Genomic DNA, 24,205 nt, shown 5'->3' with positions numbered 1-24,205 from the left:
ACTGCCCGTACTGTACCCCAGTCCCTACTGTCTCAGATACCCCACACACTGCCCGTACTGTACCCCAGTCCCTACTCTCTCAGATACCCCACACAATGCCCGTCCTGTACCCCAGTCCCTACTCTCTCAGATACCCCACACACTGCCCGTACTGTACCCCAGTCCCTCCTTCTCTCCCAGATAACCCACACACTGCCCGTACTGTACCCCAGTCCCTACTCTCCCAGATATCCCACACACTGCCTGTCCTGTACCTCAGTCCCTACTCTCCCAGATACCCCACACACTACCCGTCCTGTACCTCAGTCCCTACTCTCCCGGATACTCCACACATTGCCCGTCCTGTACCTCAGTCCCTACTCTCCCAGATACCCCACACACTGCCCGTCCTGTACCTCAGTCCCTCCTCTCCCAGATACCCTACACACTGCCCGTACTGTACCCCAGTCCCTACTCTCCCAGATACCCCACACACTGCCCGTCCTGTACCTAAGTCCCTACTCTCCCAGATACCCCACAGGCTGCCCGCATTGTACCCCAGTCCCTACTCTCCCAGATACCCAACATACTGCGCGTGCTGTACCTCAGTCCCTACTCTCCCAGATACCCCACACACTGCCCGTACTGTACCTCAGTCCCTCCTCTCCCAGATACCCTACACACTGCCCGTACTGTACCCCAGTCCCTACTCTCCCAGATACCCCACACACTGCCCGTCCTGTAGCTCAGTCTCTACTCTCCCAGATACCCCACACACTGCCCGCATTGTACCCCAGTCCCTACTCTCCCAGATACCCAACATACTGCGCGTGCTGTACCTCAGTCCCTACTCTCCCAGATACCCCACACACTGCCCGTACTGTAGCTCAGTCCCTCCTCTCTCAGATACCCCACACACTGCCCGTACTGTACCCAAGTCCCTACTCTCCCAGATACCCCACACACTGCCCGTCCTGTACCTCAGTCCCTCCTCTCTCAGATACCCCACACACTGCCCGTCCTGTACCTCAGTCCCTCCTCTCTCAGATACCCCACACACGGCCCGTACTGTACCCCAGTCCCTACTCTCCCAGATACCCCACACACTGCCCGTACTGTACCCCAGTCCCTACTGTCTCAGATACCCCACACACTGCCCGTACTGTACCCCAGTCCCTACTCTCTCAGATACCCCACACAATGCCCGTCCTGTACCCCAGTCCCTACTCTCTCAGATACCCCACACACTGCCCGTACTGTACCCCAGTCCCTACTGTCTCAGATACCCCACACACTGCCCGTACTGTACCCCAGTCCCTACTCTCTCAGATACCCCACACAATGCCCGTCCTGTACCCCAGTCCCTACTCTCTCAGATACCCCACACACTGCCCGTACTGTACACCTGTCCCTACTCTCCCAGATACCCCACACACTGCCCGTCCTGTACCTCAGTCCCTACTGTCTCAGATACCCCACACACTGCCCGTACTGTACCCCAGTCCCAACTCTCTCAGATACCCCACACAGGCTGTCCTATACCCCTGTCCCTACTCTCTCAGAAACTGCGCACACTGCAAGCATTATACCCCAGTCCGTATTCCTCCAGGTACCCCACACACTGCACACAGTCCGCATTGCACCCCAGTCCCTACTCTCACAGATACCCCACACACTGCCCGTACTGTACCCCAGTCCCTACTCTCTCAGATACCCCACACACTGCCCGTCCTGTACCTCAGTCCCTACTCTCTCAGATACCCCACACAGGCTGTCCTATACCCCTGTCCCTACTCTCTCAGAAACTGCACACACTGCAAGCATTATACCCCAGTCCGTATTGCTCCAGGTACCCCACACACTGCACACAGTCCGCATTGCACCCCAGTCCCTACTCTCACAGATATCCCACATACTGCCCTGAGCACCACATACACTGTCCACTGTGTGCCCCATTCTGTACTCCCCCAGGTAGTCCTCACACACTCCCTGATGTACCCCACTCCTTCCTTCCCAGGTACCCCACACATTGCCTGCACTGTACCCCAGTACCTGCTCCCTGGGTGTTCCACACACTGTCCATGGTGTCCTCCATTTGCTGAACTGCGGGTACTGCACACACTGTTCTCAGTGTATCCAGAGGCTGCTACCCCAGGTACCCCACATACTGTCCACAGTGCACACCTTTCTATGCTCCTGCGGGAACCCCACATACAATCAAAAGTGTTTCCCGGTCCCTGACGCCTCCCTCCTCAGTACCCCATTCACTTTCCACAGTGTATCCCATTCCCTGCCTCCCCGGGTACCACACACACTGTTCGCAGTCTTTCCCATTCCCTTCTTCCCAGAGTACACCACACATTCTTCACAGTGTTCCCTCGTCCCTACTTCCCTTGGGCACCCCACATGCTTCTTGCGCTGTATCCCATTCCCTGCTGCATCCGATACTCCAAATACTGTCCATTATGTACCTATGGTCCCTACATAGCCCACATAGAGTCCACAGTGCATCCATTCGTTCTCCCGGGTATCGCACACACTGCCCACAGTGTACCCCAGTCCCTGCTCCCCGGGTACCCCACACACTGCCCACAGTGTACCCCAGTCCCTGCTCCCCGAGTACCCCACACACTGCCCACACTGTACCCCAGTCCCTGCTCCCCGGGTACTCCACACACTGCCCACACTGTACCCCAGTCCCTACTCCCCGGATACTCCACACACTGCCCACACTGTACCCCAGTCCCTACTCCCCGGATACTCCACACACTGCCCACACTGTACCCCAGTCCCTGCTCCCCGGTACCCCACACACTGCCCACAGTGTACCCCAGTCCCTACTCCCCGGTACCCCACACACTGCCCACACTGTACCCCAGTCCCTACTCCCCGGTACCCCACACACTGCCCACAGTGTACCCCAGTCCCTTCTACCCGGTACCCTACACGATGCCCACAGTGTACCCCAGTCCCTGCCCCTCGGGTACCCCACACACTGCCCACAGTGTACCCCAGTCCCTGCTCCCCGGGTACCCGACACACTGCCCACAGTGTACCCCAATCCCAGCTCCCCAAGTACCCCACACACTGCCCACAGTGTACCCCAGTCCCTGCTCCCTGGGTGCCCCACACACTGCCCACAGTGTACCCCAGTCCCTACTCCCCGGATACTCCACACACTGCCCACAGTGTACCCCTGTCCCTGCTCCCCGAGTACCCCATACACTGCCCACAGTGTACCCCAGTCCCTGCTCCCCGGGTACCCCACACACTGCCCACAGTGTACCCCAATCCCAGCTCCCCAAGTACCCCACACGCTGCCCACAGTGTACCCCAGTCCCTGCTCCCCGGGTTCCCCACACACTGCCCACACTGTACCCCAGTCCCTGCTCCCCGAGTACCCCACACACTGCCCACAGTGTACCCCAGTCCCTGCTCCCCGTATACTCCACACACTGCCCACAGTGTACCCCAGTCCCTGCTCCCCGAGTACCCCACACACTGCCCACACTGTACCCTAGTCCCTACTCCCTGGGTGCCCCACACACTGCCCACAGTGTACCCCAGTCCCTGCTCCCCGAGTACCCCACACACTGCCCACACTGTACCCCAGTCCCTGCTCCCCGAGTACCCCACACACTGCCCACACTGTACCCTAGTCCCTACTCCCTGGGTGCCCCACACACTGCCCACAGTGTACCCCAGTCCCTGCTCCCCGAGTACCCCACACACTGCCCACACTGTACCCCAGTCCCTGCTCCCCGAGTACCCCACACACTGCCCACACTGTACCCTAGTCCCTACTCCCTGGGTGCCCCACATACTGCCCACAGTGTACCCCAGTCCCTGCTCCCTGGGTACCCCACACTCTGCCCACAGTGTACCCCTGTTCTTGTTCACCGGGTACCCCGCACACTGCCCACAGTGTACCCCAGTCCCTGCTCCCCGTGTACCCCACTCGCTGCCCACAGTGTACCCCAGTCCCTGCTCCCCGTGTACCCCACTCGCTGCCCACAGTGTACCCCAGTCCCTGCTCCCCGAGTACCCCACACACTGCCCACACTGTACCCCAGTCCCTACTCCCCGGGTACCCCACACACTGCCCACAGTGTACCCCAGTCCCTGCTCCCCGGGTACCCCACACACTGCTCACAGTGTACCCCAGTCCCTGCTCTCCGAGTACCCCACACACTGCCCACACTGTACCCCAGTCCCTGCTCCCTGGGTACCCCACACACTGCCCACAGTGTACCCCAGTCCCTGCTCCCCGAGTACCCCACACACTGCCCACAGTGTACCCCTGTTCCTGTTCCCCGGGTACTCCACACACTGCCCACAGTGTACCCCAGTCCCTGCTCCCTGGGTACTCCACACACTGCCCACAGTGTACCCCAGTCCCTGCTCCCCGGGTACCCCACACACTGCCCACAGTGTACCCCTGTCCCTGTTCCCCGGGTACCCCACACACTGCCCACAGTGTACCCCCGTCCCTTCTACACGGTACGTCACACACTGCCCACAGTGTACCTCAGTCCCTGCTCCCCGGGTACCCCACACACTACCCACAGTGTACTCCAGTCCCTGCTCCCCGGGTACTCCACACACTGCCCACACTGTACCCCAGTCCCTGCTCCCCGAATACCCGACACACTGCCCACAGTGTACCCCAGTCCCTGCTCCCTTGGTACCCCACTCACTGTCCACAGTGTACCCCAGTCCCTTCTACCCGGTACGTCACACACTGCCCACAGTATAACCTATTCCCACGCCCCCCAGTTACCCCACACACTGTTCACAGTGTACGTCATTGAATGGGGATTGAATGAATATCCTTAGTCCACCAACCACCATTCAATTCTGATGATAACTATCAATGACATAATCGTGAAAGCAGTAGCTAAAGTTACCTATCGTGGAAGCACAATCTCCAGAATTTTGTGCATTGACAGTGGGGGGAAAATAGAATTTCGAGAGCAAGCTCAACATTTGCCATTTTACACAGAAGATTGTGCAGAAAGCTGTTGGAATATCTACCCTCCTCTATGCCTATGAGACACAATCATCTACACAATCAGAGAATCATAGCATTTAGAGTGCAGAAGGAGGCCATTCGCCCCATCGAGTCTGCACCAGCCCTTGGAAAGAGCACCCCATTTAAGCCCACACTTCCAATCTGTCCCAGTAACCCAGTAACCCCACCTAACCTTGTTGCTTTGGACACTGAGGGCAATTTAGCATGGCCAATCCACCTAAGCTGCTCATCTTTGAACTGTGGGAGGAAACCGGAGCACCCAGAGGAAACCCATGCAGACATGGGGAGAACGTGCAGACTCCACACAGACAGTGACCCAAGCCGGGAATCGAACCTGGGACTCTGGAGCTGTGAAACAACAGTGCTCACCACTGTGCTGCCCTTACTCCTCTCCCTTCTATCCCCCGTCTTCCTTTCCCACTTCGTCCCCTCTTTTGCCTCCCCTCCATCCCTCCTCTTGGCCCTCTTCCCTACTTCCCCTCCCCCTTTCCCTCATACACTCCCCTGCTTTCCCCCTCCTCTTTCTCCTCTATCCACTTCCATCCTTCTCCCTGACCTTCTCATCCTTTCCTCCTCCCCTCCTTTCCCCCTCTTTCTGACCCCTGCAGAACTGAAGATCTCTGTCCACAGGGACAGCTGAAAGTGACCATTTCCTGGTGCAGATTAGAACAAAGAAAATTACAGCACAGGAACAGGCCCTTCGGCCCTCCCAGCCTGCGCCGATCCAGATCCTTTATCTAAACCTGTCTCCTATTTTCCAAGGTCTACTTCCCTCTGTTCCCGCCCATTCATACACCTGTCTAGATGCCTCTTAAATGATGCTATTGTGCCCGTCTCTACCACCTCCGCTGGTAAAGCGTTCCAGGCACCCACCACCCTCTGCGTAAAAAACTTTCCCCGCACATCTCCCTTAAACTTTCCCCCTCTCACCTTGAAATCGTGACCCCTTGTAACTGACACCCCCACTCTTGGGAAAAGCTTGTTGCTGTCCACCCTGTCCATACCTCTCATAATTTTGTAGACCTCAATCAGGTCCCCCCCTCAACCTCCGTCTTTCCAACGAAAACAATCCTAATCTACTCAACCTTTCTTCATAGCTAGCACCCTCCATACCAGGCAACATCCTGGTGAACCTCCTCTGCACCCTCTCCAAGGCATCCACATCCTTCTGGTAATGTGGCGACCAGAACTGCATGCAGTATTCCAAATGTGGCCGAACCAAAGTCCTATACAACTGTAACATGACCTGCCAACTCTTGTACTCAATACCCTGTCCGATGAAGGCAAGCATGCTGTATGCCTTCTTGACCACTCTATCAATCTGCGTTGCCACCTTCAGGGTACAATGGACCTGAACTCCCAGATCTCTCTGCACATCAATTTTCCCCAAGACCCTTCCATTGACCATATATTCCGCTCTTGAATTTGATCTTCCAAAATGCATCACCTCGCATTTGCCTGGATTGAACTCCATCTGCCATTTCTCTGCCCAACTTTCCAATCTATCTATATTTTTTTGTATTCTCTGACAGTCCTCCTCGCTATCTGCAACTCCACCAATCTTAGTAAGTTGGCTCAGGAGCAGCGAGGACCGTGGCAATGAAGAAAATATTGGCAAATGTAGGGGGTGGGAGAGTCATCGAGGGAAGTGCAGGGGGTGTGAGGAGGTCGCTGAGAGAGGCCAGCGAGGTCTGGAGACTGGTGAGAGAGGTGGGGCGAGAGATTGGAGTCTGGAGAGAAGGGCACAGCTTGGGAGGCTGGAGGGAGAGAGTAGATATTGGAGCAAGGTGGGAGAGTTTAATGAAAATGAAAATGAAAATCGCTTATTGTCACGAGTAGGCTTCAATGAAGTTACTGTGAAAAGCCCCTAGTCGCCACATTCCGGCGCCTGTCCGGGGAGGCTGGTACGGGAATCGAACCGTGCTGCTGGCCTGCTTGGTCTGCTTTAAAAGCCAGCAATTTAGCTCAGTGAGCTAAACCAGCCCCAGTTTAGACCCTATATTGGAGGCGGGGGTACTGAGTGGAATGGTTTAGACCCTGAGATTGGGGAGGTTTGAAACCTGAGACTAGGGTAGGTGGGTGGAAAGTAGAGGCCATGATATTAAACCTGATTAAGAGCTGCTGGTGATCAAGTGGTGCTGTCGCGGTGACACGTTGCTGGTGGCACGCCCGCAGTGGGTCGAATCTCGAATAACGATGAGTCAGAGTACAAGAGGAAGAGAGAGAACCTAGTGGCATGGTGTAATGACAACAATCTCTCCCTCAATGTCAGCAAAACTAAGGAGTGAAGTATCCTGCACACTCCTGTCTGCATCAATGGTGCCAAGTTGGAGGTGGTTGACAGCTTCAAATTTCTAGGTGTGCACATCACCAGCAATCTGTTCTGGTTAACGCACATCGCGCTATGACTAAGAAAGCATAACAGTGCCTATACTTCCTCAGGAAACAGCGGAATTTCGGCTTGTCCGCATTGCCTCTTACCAATTTTTACAGATGCACCACAGAAAGCATCCTATCTGGCTGCATTACAGCCTGGTATGGCAACTGCTCAGCCCAAGACCGCAAGAAACTACAGTCATGAACACAGCCAGTATATCCTGCAAAACCTCTTCACATCCATTGACTGGCTTCACGTCCCGCTGCATAGTGAAAGCGGGCAGCATAATCAAACAAACCTTCCAACCTCTTCCATCAGGTAGGAGATACAAAATTCTGAGAAAATACACCAGAGGTTCAAAAACCGCTTCTTCCCCACTTCTACCAGACCCCTGAATGATCCCCTTATGGACAAACTGATCTCTTCAAGCATCTTCTCTGCTGAGTAGTACTTGACTTCGTATGTTTCACCTGATGCCCGTGCCTATGTATTTACGTTGTGTATTTATGTATGTCCTTTTTTTTTTCATGTATGGAGCAATGGGCAGCATTGTAGCATAGTGGTTAGCACAATTGCTTCACAACTCCAGGGACCCTGGTTCGATTCCCGGCTTGGGTCACTGTCTGTGCGGAGTCTGCACGTTCTCCCCGTGTCTGCGTGGGTTTCCTCCGGGTGCTCTGGTTTCCTCCCACGGTCCAAAGATGTGCAGGTTAGGTGGATTGGCCATGCTAAATTGCCCTTAGTGTCCAAAATTGCCCTTAGTGTTGGGTGAGGTTACTGGGTTATGGGGATAGGGTGGAGGTGTGGGCTTGGGTAGGGTGCTCTTTCCAAGAGTCGGTGCAGACTCGATGGGCCGAATGGCCTCCTTCTGCACTGTAAATTCCATGAATCTACCTGGACTGTAGGCAAAACAATACTTTTCACTGTATCTCGGTACACGTGACAATAAATCAAATTAAATCAAACACGAATTGCATAGCTGAATGATTTTTTTCCCCACAAAATGATGAATTGAAAACATTTCAATAATATTTGAATAATTCATTTCCTTGCATTTATCAATGCAGGCTGCTTAGTGCATTGAGTGCCCTGGGAAGATCTGATCATGCTGGACAGCTTGTGATGGATAGCTTTGAGTTTGCTGGATAGCTTTGAGCTGCTGTCAAATTTGAAGTCAAATTAATTCTTAATTAGAAATTTTGGTGACAAATTGTAATTGAGAACAATGAGTACACATGAAAGCAAAAATGGTGTTAAGATTTTCTGGTAAGGCAGGAGCTGCCAGTGAGGAGAGAGCTGCCAGTGAGGAGAGAGCTGCCAGTGAGGAGAGAGCTGCCAGTGAGGAGAGAGCTGCCAGTGAGGAGAGAGTTGCCAGTGAGGAGAGAGCTGCCAGTGAGGAGAGAGCTGCCAGTGAGCAGAGAGCTGCCAGTGAAGGGGGAGCTGCCAGTGAGGAGAGAGTTGCCAGTGAAGGGGGAGCTGCCAGTGAGGAGAGAGCTGCCAGAGGAGGGAGCTGCCAGTGAGGAGGGAGCTGCCAGTGAGGAGAGAGCTGCCAGTGAGGAGAGAGCTGCCAGTGAGGAGAGAGCTGCCAGTGAGGAGAGAGCTGCCAGTGAGGAGAGAGCTGCCAGTGAGGAGAGAGCTGCCAGTGAGGAGAGAGCTGGCAGTGAGGAGGGGGCAGCCAGTGAGGAGGGAGCTGGCAGTGAGGAGGGGGCAGCCAGTGAGGAGGGAGCTGCCAGTGAGGAGGGAGCTGCCAGTGAGGAGGGAGCTGCCAGTGAGGAGGGAGCTGCCAGTGAGGAGGGAGCTGCCAGTGAGGAGTGAGTTGCCAGTGAGGAGGGAGCTGCCAGTGAGGAGGGAGCTGCCAGTGAGGAGGGAGCTGCCAGTGAGGAGAGAGCTGCCAGTGAGGAGGGAGCTGGCAGTGAGGAGGGAACTGCCAGTGAGGAGGGAGCTGCCAGTGAGGAGGGAGCTGCCAGTGAGGAGGGAGCTGCCAGTGAGGAGAGAGCTGCCAGTGAGGAGGGAGCTGCCAGTGAGGAGAGAGCTGCCAGTGAGGAGAGAGCTGCCAGTGAGGAGGGAGCTGCCAGTGAGGAGGGAGCTGGCAGTGAGGAGGGAACTGCCAGTGAGGAGGGAGCTGACAGTGAGGAGGGAGCTGCCAGTGAGGAGTGAGCTGACAGTGAGGAGGGAGCTGGCAGTGAGGAGGGAGCTGCCAGAGGAGAGAGCTGCCAGAATTGATGGAGATAAAGGAGAAAGAGTTCCCCGATAATTCAGTTGGCAAGGCATCATGTGACTGAGCCAGCAGAAACTCCGAATGCGGATTCTCCGTTTCTCAGTTGACACCAACGCAGAATTCCTGAAATTTCACGACAGAAAAACTGGTGCCGCACCTGGATAGATTCTGCTAGGGACTAGCACCAGCGCCATGTGGAACACAGTCAATTCTAATGAGAAGCTGTGCCGGATTCACCAGTTTCGCGATTCACACTCACTTCACTCCCCACACACCCCATCCTAGCAAACAAAATGGCTGCAAGGAGATCAGCATCCCGTTGCACCGCGGAGCTGGAGATCTTCCTGGACGGCGTGAAGGAGAGGAGGGTACCCTTGTCCCTTATCCCAGGAAGGAGGCTGCCAGCTGGCGCCGTTCATCGTGCCTGGACGAAGTTGGCAGAGGCGGCCAGTGCCAGCAGCAACACCATCCAGGCCGACCTGCACAACCTCCTTGGCGGTGAGGGTGAGTAGGCAGCACTTTGCCTCTGGCACTAACCCCTATCCCACATATCCATAACTCTGTCAGAGGCAGGTTCTTTACCCAGAGAGTAGTGGGGGCATGGAATGCACTGCCTGTGGAAGTAGTTGAGTTGGAAACATTAGGGACTTTCAATCGGCTATTGGATAGGTACATGGATTACGGTAGAATGATGGGATGTAGGTTAATTTGTTCTTAATCCAGGACAAAAGTTCGGCACGACATCGTGGGCTGAAGGGCCTGTTCTGTGCTGTATTTTTCTATGTTCTATGTTCTACTCTCCCCTATCCCGGAGGTCGGCCGGACCCCCACCCTACACCACATGCTGGCACCCATACTGGCCACCACAGCCGGGTGCCCTGTCCACTGAGTCCACCAGCAGCCCACCCCCTGGCTGCATGTGTCAGGCTGTCCCCCTCCCGTACTCAGGAGAAGGCTGCACACAACTGCTGGGAGTGCGAGAAGACAGGAGGGGACCACCGGACCTGCAGCCCCTCACTGTGGCCGAGCAGAGGGCGCTGGACGTGGTCCGCAGCCAAGAGGAAAGGGAGTTCGCCAAGGTGGAGCTCAGCCATGGGCGAGGAAGTGAGACACCGCTTAGTTGCGGTTCCCCATGACACATGTGTCAACCTCCCTTTCCTCCCGTCCCACGGTCTAAGCATGCGTCTTGTCTTGTGTATTAGAGGACTTGCTGGTGATGGGGTAGGTACATCTGACATCCCGCCCCCAGACATTGCCACAGCCATAAGACCATACGACACAGAAGCAGAATTAGGCCACTCGGCCCATCGAGTCTGCTCCGCCTTTCAATCATGGCTGATATTTTTTTGCACCCCCATTCTCCTGCCTTCTCCCCATAACCCCTGATCCGCTTATTAATCAAGAACCTATCTATCTCTGTCTTAAAGACACTCAGTGATTTGGCCTCCACAGCCTTCTGCGGCAAAGAGTTCCACAGATTCACCACCCTCTGGCTGAAGAAGTTCCTCCTCATCTCTGTTTTAAAGGATCGTCCCTTTTATCTGAGATAGTGTCCTCTGGTTCTAGTTTTTCCTGCAAGTGGAAACAACCTCTCCACATCCACTCTATCGAGGCCTCAGAGTGTCCCGTCAGTTTTAATAAGATACCCCCTCATCCTTCTAAACTACAACAAATACAGACCCAGAGTCCTCAACCGTTCCTCATATGACAAGCTGTTCATTCCAGAGATCATTCTTGTGAACCTCGGCTGGACCCTTTCTAAGGCCAGCACATCTTTCCTTTGATTCCGGAGTCTCTCCCACCAGCCCTCCGCCCGCGACTCGGGAGACCCCAGAGCGCGGGTCGAGGATGTCGGTGATTTTCCGTCACAGTTGTCTCCAACATCCTCCACTATCCCAGAGACACCTTGGTTGGACATGTTAGTGAAGAGGTTCCTGGGACACTCTCTGGTGCGCACCACAGTTAATCCGGTACAGCAGATGGAGGTAGGAGCACCCGAGGTGGCGGACGGTCGGAGGGCGGGCCGACCCGAGGAACTAGATGCCATCCAGGCGGGTCTTGAGCTTCTGGAACAGACAGTCCTATCAATCGTGGAGATGCAGCCGCAGAGCCAGGGACTACATGAGGGACTACATGTCAGTGAGATCCAGTGCCTGCAGGTGCAGTTGGAGGTGTCCAACCGCGTGCAGCAGCAGGAGATGGTGCTGATAATGTGTGGCACAAAGGCCAACGCTGCACGGGTGGCGTCCGTGGTGTAGGCATTGGGGGGGCGAGGGTTTTGGCTATGGATCAGCATGTTCAAGGTCTGGGGCATTCTGTGCAGGCACTGGCCGAGGACCAGGACAGGACTGTCCTCTCACAGGCAACCATATCCCAGAGCCACCAGGAAATTGCAGTGTCACTCCTGAGCATGGCACAGTCGCAGCAGGCCATGGCTGCAAACGTCAACGGTATTGCCCAGGAGCTGGCCGACGTGGCGCAGACAAGAGGGAGGTGGCCCAGTCACTGGCTGATGTTACACAGGCCCACAGGGCGGTGGCACAGTCGCAGCGTGATGTGGTGCAGTCCCAGACCGTGATGGTCCACTCCCTGTGCTCCATGGCCGCGAGCATGCAGACCCTGGTCGAGACAAGAGCGAGACTCGAGGACTGGACTGGCAACGGCAAGTAGCAGGGAGCCTCAGGGGATATCTACCCTTGTCTCCCGTGGAGTAGCCCAGGGGCCATCAGCAACTCTGAGGGAGGAGGACATGATGGGGCCCGTGTGGTTACTCCCGCAGGGGAGGTGCCGGATCTTTGCAGTACCTCGGACTCCCCTCCCACCCCACCCCCCCGTGCCCTGGTGCATCTGCTGGGCAGCGGGCTGAACGAGGCAGCACCCCGCCACCCGGGACACCCGAGCAGCAGCAGGCCCCATCCAGGCCCGGTCGCACCAGAAGGCGCCCGCCAATGGGGAGCCAGGTCGCTGGGCGGGAATCAGAGCAAGCCACCTGCACTCCTGTACTGTCTGGGGAACCACCAACATGTAGAGTTGTCTACCCCCCCTCTGAGAAAGTGCTACTGTGAGCAGGAGTCAAACATTGCCAAAGGATGTGGAGCACTAGAGCTCATCGCAGAGCGGATTGTCATCATCCACCCTCCCATTGACCAGACCAACTGTTACTGCCAACCCAGGACCCCCACCCCATAGTGCAACAGGTATGCATCACAGTGGGAGTTGCAGGCAGGGTGTGATTTGGGGGGGGGGGGGGAAGGGGGATGTCAGTACCCTGGCCAGTCCACCTCCTCCATAACCCCCCCCAGTCAGTGCACCTGGAGGTGATCAGAGCGCCCCGTGCGCGTTGGCCCTGGCGAACATGTCATGTGGCCTCCCGTGCTCACCTGGGCTCCATGTCTTGCCCACCCTCGCCCTCCTCTGCATCCTCCTCGTCGGACGAGTCCTAGCGTTCCGCCTCTTCCTTCAGCACATCGCTCCTCTGCACACGATGTTGTGGAGGACACAGCAGGCCGTCACAATGCGGGAAACCGTCCCAGTGTCAAACTGGACGGCTCCTCCAGAATGGTCCAGACACCTGAACCGCATCTTCAGGAGGCTGAAGCACCGATTGATCACGGACCAGGTTCCTGCATGTGCATCATTATAGCAGGTCTGAACGTCCGTCTGTGGGCTGCGGAGAGGTGTCATCAGTCACGACAGCAGCGGATAACTCCTGTCAAACAGAGCCAATCCTCCTCCAGCCAGGGAGGTGTCTCAAACATGTCAGGAATCGTCGAGTGTGCTAGGGTGAAGGCATCGTGCACACTGCCTGGGTATCGGGCGCAGACATGAATGATGTGCAGCTGATGGTCACATATCAACTGCGTATTCATCGAGTGGAACCCCTTTCGGTTGGTGTAGAGCGGCCTGTCATCTGCAGGTGCCCGTAGAGGGCATGCATCCCATCGCTCACTCCCTGGACCCGGGGCATCCCAGCGATGACGGCGAACCCCGCTGCCCAGGCACCCTGCGTCCACATTGAAGTGGATGTATGGAGCAGCCTTGGCATATGGAGCCTCCGTGATGCCGCGGATATACCTATGTACAGAGATATGTCTGTGAGATTCCAACAGGCTCCCACTTGGCCCCTGTGTAAAAGTTCAGGGCAACTGTCACCTTGACGACCAGCGGGAGTGGGTGTCCTCCCCTCTACCCCCACGGTGCCAGGTGTGTCACCAGCTGGCAGTTATGTCACACTGTCTCTCTGCTCAGCCGGAGTCTTCGGCATCCCCGGTACAGCAGGTCCTCGAATGATAGGTGGCGCCAGTACACACGAGGCCTCATGCGGCGTCTCCTTGGCACCTCCTCCTCCTCAGCCTGTTGGGCAGCTCGCTCTCCATTCTCTGCGGCACGCTCTGCTGCTGCATGCTCCATTGCTGCAGCTTCCTCCTCCTCGAGCAGCGCCAGCTCGTATAGTCCCAGGACTGCAGCAGCCAATGCTGGTTGAATTTCAATATCCATTGTCTGGAAGGGGTGAAAGGCCAACATGTTAACATGGTGTGTGAACCAACGAAATCCACCGGGCTACATGGAGGGCCCCAGTTGGCACTGTGGGCTCTGCTCCCGTATGTCCCTCCATCCCCGCACCCCTGGCCCCATCGGTGGTCAGCACTGTGGAGTCCGTCCCATATGCCGGGGTACCGTTGGCTGGCACTGCTCCTCACCAGGGTTATGCACCGCAGCCCCCATTGGGCTACTGTGGGTGTTGCCCTTGGTGGGCCGCCAGTGGGTGGCAGCCAGATGAGGGGAGGTGCGGCAGTGGGCGGGGTGGGGTGCGGAGCTGGGGGCACCCATCCCACCAGTGTCACTCTGCAGAACCAGGGGCCAAGGTGGGTGGTTAGTGGGTGTGCAGCAAGATGGCCACGGTAATGGCGGTCCATGCCTGGGCATCACCCCAGTCACTTGGCCTCTTCTCCCCCTCCTCCCCCTCCACGGCCCTGGCAGGATACACCCCCAATCTCAACCAGCCCGGCCAGTGTCCGGTAGCCCGCAGTCGCGCTAATCCATGTCCTCCCTCCTCTCTCTCCTTCATCAGGCACCCTGTTTGCGATTTATAAAGCACAAGAGAACCGCGCTGTCAGAACTCGGCCCATTGGAGGAGGAGAATCGCGGATACCCCGGAGAATACCAGGTTGGGTCTGCTAATGCATCGGAACCTATTCTCTGACCAATCGCGTTTCACGATTTTGGCACCGGCAAATGGAGAATCCCACCCCTGCTAGCCCGAACAATGTCAGAAAATGTTCCACACTGTAGAAAACCATGCAGATCTGCAATTGGGCTCTCAGACAGGTTAGATCACACAGCAGATGATTCTACATGTGAGGAACAAGCTCCTTCAACAGCAAAAAGAAACTGATGATGATGAGTTGACAGTACATTGAGATTGCTTTCTGGGAGAAGAAGAAAAGCTGAGAAATTGTGAGTATTGCTGCAGTGCAAAGTCACCTCCTCGCTGAGTGATCAATTGCACTACGAGCCTGTTCAATAAAAACAACCATGCATCAGTCAATGACGTTTCAGGCAGTAAAAGATGTATTCCATTCCACCTGTACCCAGCCTGGGAAAAGGTAGATTTCACATCTCACACTTTAGTACTGTTTCGCAGCTGACAAAGCATTTCTGTTCTACTTAGGTTGCAAGGTCACAGGGCAAAGGAATATTCCTGTTCCGAAAACTGAAAGATATCATGGAGTGGCGAAAGGTAAGATTCTATTTGCAGTATTATAGAAAATATTGCATCCATGTAACACAGAGTCATGAAATTCATCTTCCTAGTGTCTTGTTTTCTCAATATGAGTGAAATGTATCTCCCTATATTCTGTCTTCTCAGTGCTAAATTCACTCCATTATGCCCATTTTTTCCAAGCTGTGAGAGTAATTTCATCCCCACAATGTTGACCAAGATGCATTTCGGTTGTTTGTGCATCTCGTGTAACATTTGTTATGGGCCAGGGTTTAGAGAACCCCAAAGTGTATCATGGAGTTCACCTGACCCACAACTTTTAATAGATTGTGGTATGGGGAGCACACGGCCCACTCTACAGGTGTGGTACAGCAGAACTGGAAATTTAATTATAAAAGCAAAACAATGTGTATTCTATGAACTCAAGTTAACCTTTTTAAAACAGACAGTGAACATCTTAGAAACCATCAATCCAAATACAACCCCCAAAGATTACAACACTAAGTAATCCTTACGCTGTCCTTTTAACATCCATAAGACTTTAAACAGAAGCACATCAGGTTAAAGTCACTACTGAGAGCAGCTATTAGTTTTAAATCACCAAAGGATTGATTTACAGTCTTTAGATTACAGAGAGAGAGACATACACCTTCTGGGCCTCACGGTAGCATGGTGGTTAGCATCAATGCTTCACAGCTCCAGGGTCCCAGGTTCGATTCCCGGCTGGGTCACTGTCTGTGTGGAGTCTGCACGTCCTCCCCGTGTGTGCGTGGGTTTCCTCCGGGTGCTCCGGTTTCCTCCCACAGTCCAAAGATGTGCGGGTTAGGTGGATTGGCCATGCTAAATTGCCCGTAGTGTAAGGTTAATGGGGGGATTGTTGGGTTACGGGTATACGGGTTACGTGGGTTTAAGTAGGGTGATCATTGCTCGGCACAACATCGAGGGCCGAAGGGCCTGTTCTGTGCTGTACTGTTCTGTGTTCTATGTTCTGGCTGTGACTGCAGCTATCCAGCTCTGAAAACAAAACTAAAGCACACAGCCCAACTCCACCCACTCTCTGACATCACTGCAGTAGTAAATACCCATTTCTTAAAGATACATTCACTACAGATATTTATATACGCACCCATTTATAAACACCCATTTCATAAAGGTACTCTCACATGACTCCTCCCCCCAAGTAAAAAAGATAAACCATCAACTTCAAGATGGTTTCATTTTTCACCTTTTCCATTTTTGTTGTTCTTCCTCCAACTGAAATCCTTCTCGATTGACAGTCTCTTTGAACAAGGAGGTACTTGGACGATCCGCCCATTTCTCTTTAAAGTCAGATACTTTAGTTCAATCTGATCACAGAGTCCCTTGTAATTCTCCAACACAGGAGCATTGGTTAGCACAGCTTTCAGGCCGTCAAATGCCTGTTGAAAGTCCGCTGTCAACTGAAATTTTTGACTTTTCTTCAGCAAGTCTATCAGTGGAGCAACCACACAACAAAAGTCTTTCACAAATGTTTGAACCAATCCACTCCTGCCAAGAAATCGCATTATTTCCCTTCACCTTGAGGGTATTAAAAACTTTTCAATAACTGTTGGTTTTGCATCCCGTGTGACCATTCGACCCTGTCCGATTCACTTCTAGCTCGGTTTATCACCAAACCTGCCTCCTGAAGTCGATCGAATAACTCCATCAGATGTTTTAAATGTTCTTTCCATGTCTGGCTGAAAATTACCAGATCGTCGATGTACACCGCACAGTTGGGTAATCCTGAAACAACTTTGTTAGTTAACTGTTGAAATGTGGCTGGGGCATTTTTAATGCCAAATGGCATAACTTTGAATTGGTATATACCATCTGGAGTCACAGAAGCTGAAATCTCCCTCGCCCTTTCGGATCAAGGTACCTGCCAGTAGCCTTTAAGTAAATCCAGTTTAGAAATAAAAGCTGATTGTCTCATTTTCTCAATGCAATCCTCCAAATGTGGGATAGGATAAGAGTCCATACTTGTAACTGCATTAACCTTTCTATAGTCAACACACAACCATTGGGTACCGCCTGGTTTATGTACCATCACTATGGGTGAGCTCCATTGGCTGCAACCTACTTCAATTATGCCATTTTTGAGCATACTCTCAATCTCTTTGTTAACCTGTGCCAATTTTAAAGGGTTAGGTCTATATGGATGTTGTTTTATTGGAACTGTAAATTCTATGACAACAGCATTTCCCACACCTACATCATGTATAGCCATTTTAGTACTTCCCAATTTATCTTTGCAAACTTGCCGATGTGATATCAATAACTCTTTCAGGTCAGTCCGTTTTTCCTCTAGATGGTAACTCAACAATTTATCCCAATTTGTAAGAACATTCTCATTTTCCAATTTCATTTGAGGTATGTCAAATTCACAGTCATCTGGATTTGGTTCTTCACTTTGAGTGAGAATCATTAAAACCTCCTTATTCTCTCCTTCCCTTTTAAAGTAACTTTTAAGCATATCACATGACACACTCGGTGAGTCTTCCTTCTATCTGGTGCTTTTACCACATAATTCACCTAATTTAGTTTTCTTTCAATCTGATAAGGTCCACAAAACCTTGCTTTTAAAGGTTCACCTACCACTGGTAACAATATTAAAACTTTATCTCCACTGGCAAAACTACGAACTTTGGATTTCTGGTCCGCGACCCGTTTCATCACATTTTGTACAACTTTTAAATGTTGTCTTGCCAATTCACCTGCTCTATTTAATCGTTCCCTAAAATTTGACACATAACCCAATAATGTAATTTCCGATTTCTCACTCACTAATTTCTTCTTAATCAATTTAAGTGGTCCTCTTACCTCATCACCAAAAATTAGTTCAAATGGACATAATTTGGTTGGCTCATTCGGTGCATCCCTAATTGCAAACAGTACGAATGGAATTCCTTTATCCCAATCCTCTGTATAATCTTGACAATAAGCCCTCAACATTGTCTTTAATGTCTGATGCCACCTTTCTAACGCTCCCTGTGATTCTGGATGGTACGCAGTTGATTTAAATTGTTTTATTCCTAAGCTATTCATAACTTCTTTGAATAACCTTGAGGTAAAATTTGATCCTTGATCCGATTGTATTTCTCTGGGTCATCCATATCCAGAAAAGAATTTAAGTAACTCCTCCACAATCTTTTTAGCTGTAATATTACGTACTGGAATGGTCTCTGGAAACCCAGTAGACACATCCATTATCGTCAAAAGATATTGATTCCCACTGTTCGTTTTAGGAAGCGGTCCTATGCAATCAATTGGGACCCATGTAAAAGGTTCCTCAAATGCTGGAATGGGTACTAAGGGCGCTGGTTTTATCACTGCTTGAGGTTTCTCTATCACTTGACATGTGTGACGATGATCAACAAAATTTAACTACATCATTATGTAGTCCAGGCCAATAAAAATGTTTCTGGATTTTAGCTTGAGTTTTCCTTATTCCCAAATGACCTCCTGCTGGTACCTCGTGCAACTCGCAACACCTCCTTTCTATACCCTACCGGCAATACTACTTGATGAACTTCTGCCCACTTTTCATCCGCCTGCATATGTAGCGGTCTCCATTTTCTCATCAAGTCATTACTTTTACGGTAATAACACTCTGGCATACACTCAGATTCCTCTTCCATGTATGCTTTCTGATACATCCATTTTATTTCTAAATCTTTCTGTTGTAGGTCCGCCAATTTTCCTGAACTAAAAATATCGGCCTCATCCTCCACCTGTTCTTGTTCTTTTTCAACCATCTGATCAAAAATCGTTTCTGGTAATTGCACTTCAATTTCATCTTCACTCTTTGATTTCTCCTCTTCTCTTAACCTGTGACTTTGTGACCCTGTTACTACACAATCCAGAAAAATCGCAGCATACTCCTCCTTCAACACTTCAGTTGTCTGATTTTCTACTGGCTTATCGACCACAGGAGGCATCACTCCCACCTGCGATCCAGCTATATCATTACCCAAGATAAACTGTATTCCTGGACAAGATAGTTTGTGTGTTACTCCTCCTGCTACTTCACCACTCTTCACAGATCTTTCCAACCTTACTTTATTTAATGAAACACTATTCCTCTCACCCTGAATTCCACATATTACCACCTTTTCTGGCAACATTCTTTCCAAACTACAAAACTCCTCATCTCTTACCATTAAAGATTGACTAGCTCCCGTATCTCTTAAAATTGTGACTTCTTTACCTGCTCCTCCTGATACACACGAGTAAACTTTCCCCACACAAGTAAATTCTTCAAAGTGATCTGTCACCTTCTTATCAATCACCTCTTGATCAGGCTGTTCAATCTTTTGCACCTCCTTCGCTTCACTTGGGCTTTCCTTTGCCACTTTAACAAACCCCACTGTCTTATCATTTTTACCACATCAGCCTTCCCAGTGCTTTTCTTCAACCACCAACACTGTGACTTTACATGACCTTGTTTATTATAGCGAAAACATTTGAAACTTTTCATTTCTTTTCCACTCTCCTGGATTTCTTTTTTAATCTGAGGTACACTCTCCTTGTTATCTCCCATCAGATCACCTTTACCTCTACCACTTGAGTATTTCTCATGCCCCCAGTTTCTATCCCTCACAGGCTGAAACTGATGTTGGAAACCAAGCTTTGATTTATGAACTAATTCATAATCACCTGCCATTTCTGCTGCTAACCTCGCAATTTTAACCCTCTGCTCTTCCACATGAGTTCTCACTACATCAGGAAATCCAATTTTAAACTTCTCCAAAAGTATAATTTCTCTGAGAGCTTCATATGTTTGGTCTATTTTCAAAGCCCTAATCCACCTATCAAAATGATTCTGTTTGATCCTTTCAAACCCATGTATGTTTGACCAAATTCTCCCCTGAAATTTCTAAACCTTTGTAAGCTTCAGGCGCTAGTTCACATGCACCTAAGATGGATTTTTTCACCTCCTCATACGTTCCAGATACCTCCTCCGGTAGTGATGCAAACACTTCACTAGCCCTACCTACCAGCTTTGTTTGAATCAGTAACACCCACATCTCCTGCGGCCATTTCATTTGTTTAGCTACCTTCTCAAATGAAATGAAAAAGGCTTCCTCCTCCTTCTCGTCAAACCTTAGCAATGCTTGGACATATTTAAATAGCTCTACACCAAGCCTTCGACTTAGACGCTCTTTCTCACTATCCTCATCATGATGATCCATAAGAACATTAGAATATAAGAACTAGGAGCAGGAGTAGCCCACCTGGCATCTCGAGACTGCTCCGCCATTCAATGAGATTATGGCTGATCTTTTGTGGACTCAGCTCCACTTTCCGGCCTGAACACCATAACCTTTAATCCCTTTATTCTTCAAAAAACTTTCTAACTTTATCTGAAAAACATTTAATGAAGGAGCCTCAACTGCTTCACTGGGCAAGGAATTCCATAGATTCACAACCCTTTGGGTGAAGGAGTTCCTCCTCTGCTCAATCGTAAATCTACTTCCCCTTATTTTGATGCTATGCCCCCTAGTTCTGCTTTCACCCGCCAGTGGAAACAACCTGCCCGCATCTATCCTATCTGTTCCCTTCATAATTTTATATATTTCTATAAGATCCCTCCGCATCCTTCTAAATTCCAATGAGTACAGTCCCAGTCTACTCAACCTCTCCTCGTAATCCAACTCCTTCAGTTCTGGGATTAACCTAGTGAATCTCCTCTGTGTCAGAATATACACCCAAGTATATGATTGTGCACAGACAGACATTGATTGACACACAGGATGACCAATGAACAAACAGAACACAGCAGCCAATCACCAGACAGGACACAGCCACTATAAAGCCAGAGGGCACTAGTTTTCCCGCTCTCTTGGGATGCAGCCTCTGAGACGGCCAGAGCCTGTGAGCAACAACACGAACATCCACCATGTGGTAGTAAGATAGTCTGGTTAGGTTAGCCTCAGGTCTCCAGTCAACTCAGCATAGTGTCAACACACAGTTTAAGTATGTTTAACAGTTGGTCGTTCAATAAAATAGAGTTGCATTTCTCCTAGTGTTGGAAGCCTGTCTCTCTCACTGCAATGGTAAACGCAGTCCTCGCAGACCCAGCATACCCAACACATCACTCTGCATACCCTCCAGCGCCAGTATGTCCTTTCTCAAGTAAGGAGAACAAAATTGAACACAATACTCCAGGTGTGGCCTCACTAACACCTTATACAGTTACAGCATAACCTCCCTAGTCTTAAACTCCATCCCTCTAGCAATGAAGGACAAAATTCCATTTGCCTTCTTAATCGCCTGTTGCACCTGTAAACCAACTATTTTGCGACTCATGCACTATCACACCCAGGTCTCTCTGCACAGCAGCATGTTTTAATATTTTATCATTTAAATAATAATCCCTTTTGCTGTTATTCCTACCAAAATGGATAACCTCACATTTGTCAACATTGTATTCCATCTGCCAGACCCTAGCCCATTCACTTAACCTATCCAAATCCTTCTGCAGACTTCCTGTATCCTCTGCACTTTTTGCTTTACCACTCATCTTAGTGTCGTCTGCAAACTTGGACACATTGCACTTGGTCCCCAACTCCAAATGATCTATGTAAATTGTGAACAATTGTGGGGCCACCACTAGCTACTGATTGCCAACCAGAGAAACACTCATTAATCCCCACTCTTTGCTTTCTATTAATTAACCAATCCTCTATCCATGCTACTACTTTACCCTTAATGCCATGCATCTTTATCTTATGCAGCAACCTTTTGTGTGGCACCTTGTCAAAAGCTTTCAGTAAATCCAGATATGCCACGTCCATTGGCTCCCCGTTATCTACCGCACTGGTAATGTCCTCAAATAGTTCCACTAAATTAGTTAGGCACGACCTGCCCTTTATGAACTCATGCTGCGTCTGCCCAATGGGATAATTTCCATCCAGATGCCTCTCTTTTTCTTCCTTGATAATAGATTCCAGCATCTTCCCTACTTCAGTTACGAGTGGCGTACCACAAGGATCTGTTCTGGGGCCGTTGCTGTTTGGCATTTTTATAAATGACCTAGAGGAGGGCACAGAAGGTTGGGTGAGCAAATTTGCAGACGACACTAAAGTCGGTGGAGTTGTAGACAGTGTGGAAGGATGTTGCAGGTTACAGAGGGACATAGATAAGCTGCAGAGCTGGGCTGAGAGGTGGCAAATGGAGTTTAATGTAGAGAAGTGTGAGGTGATTCACTTTGGAAAGAATAACAGGAATGTGGAATATTTGGCTAATGGTAAAATTCTTGGCAGTGTGGATGAGCAGAAGGATCTCGGTGTCCATGTACATAGATCCCTGAAAGTTGACACCCAGGTTGATAGGGTTGTGAAGAAGGCCTATGGTGTGTTGGCCTTTATTGGTAGAGGGATTGAGTTCCGGAGCCATGAGGTCATTTTGCAGCTGTACAAAACTCTGGTACGGCCGCATTTGGAGTATTGCGTCATTATAGGAAGGACGTGGAAGCTTTGGAACGGGTGCAGAGGAGATTTACCAGGATGTTGCCTGGTATGGAGGGAAAATCTTATGAGGAAAGGCTGATGGACTTGAGGTTGTTTTCGTTAGAGAGAAGAAGGTTAAGAGGTGACTTAATAGAGGCATACCAAATGATCAGAGGGTTAGATAGGGTGGACAGTGAGAGCCTTCTCCCGCGGATGGAGGTGGCTAGCACGAGGGGACATAGCCTTAAATTGAGGGGTAATAGATATAGGACAGACGTCAGAGGTAGGTTTTTTACGCAAAGAGTAGTGAGGCTGTGGAATGCCCTACCTGCAACAGTAGTGAACTTGCCAACATTGAGGGCATTTAAAAGTTTATTGGATAAGCATATGGATGATAATGGCATAGTGTAGGTTAGATGGCCTTTAGTTTTTGACTTCCCATGTCGGTGCAACATCGTGGGCCGAAGGGCCTGTACTGCGCTGTATCGTTCTATGTTCTACCGAAGTTAACATAATTGGTCTATAATTACCCACTTTCTGCCGACCTCCATTTTTAAACAGTGGTGTCACTTTTGCTAATTTCCAATCCGCCGGGACCACCCCAGGGTCTGGTGAATTTTGGTAAATTATCACTAGTGCATTTGCAATTTCCCTAGCCATCTCTTTTAGCTCTCTGGGATGTATTCCTTCAGGGCCAATAGATCTGTCTACCTTTAGCCCCATTAGCTTGTCCATCACTACCTCCTTAGTGATAACAATCATCTCAAGGTCCTCACCTGTCATAGCTTCATTTCTATCAGTCACTGGCATGTTATTTGTGTCTTCCACTGTGAAGACTGACTCAAAAAACCTGTTCAGTTCCTCAGCCATTTCCTCAGATCCCATTATTAAATCTCCCTTCTCATCCTAAAGGACCAATATTTACCTTAGCCACTCTTTTTTGTTTTATATATTTGTAAAAACTTTTACTGTCTGTTTTTATGTTCTGAGCAAGTTTACTCTCATACTCTATCTTACTCTTCTTTATAGCTTTTTTAGTAGCTTTCTGTTGCCCCCTAAAGATTTCCCAGTCCTCTAGTCTCCCACTAATCTTTGCCACTTTGTATGCTTTTTCCTTCAATTTGATACTCTCCCTTATTTCCTCAGATATCCATGGTCGACTTTACCTCTTTCTACCGTCTTTCCTTTTGATTGGTATAAACCTTTGCTGAGCACTGTGAAAAATCGCTTGAAAGGGTCTCCACTGTTCCTCAACTGTTTCACCAGAAAGTCTTTTCTCCCAGTCTACCTTAGTCAGCTCTTTTCTCATCCCATTGTAATACATAGAATTTACAGTGCAGAAGGAGGCCATTCGGCCCATCGAGTCTGCACCGGCTCTTGGAAAGAGCACCCTACCCCCTACCCA

General features: G+C 50.7%; 1 protein-coding gene across 1 annotated transcript in view; it reads left to right on the top strand.

Moving 5' to 3' along the window:
* The window catches only part of ttll9 (tubulin tyrosine ligase-like family, member 9), a 130,310-nt gene that overhangs the window by 33,045 nt on the left and 73,060 nt on the right, over positions 1 to 24,205 (top strand). The window contains exon 4 of the mRNA XM_038802878.1: positions 15,278 to 15,346. Coding sequence (XP_038658806.1) covers positions 15,278 to 15,346 — 69 coding nt within the window. The remainder of the gene's footprint in view (positions 1 to 15,277; positions 15,347 to 24,205) is intronic.

This window comes from Scyliorhinus canicula, chromosome 7, assembly GCF_902713615.1.
Source record: "Scyliorhinus canicula chromosome 7, sScyCan1.1, whole genome shotgun sequence".
NCBI classification, from domain to species: Eukaryota; Metazoa; Chordata; class Chondrichthyes; order Carcharhiniformes; family Scyliorhinidae; genus Scyliorhinus; species Scyliorhinus canicula.
The sequence above is the reverse complement of the archived record's forward strand: the minus strand, read 5'-3'. Positions and strand labels throughout refer to the sequence as shown.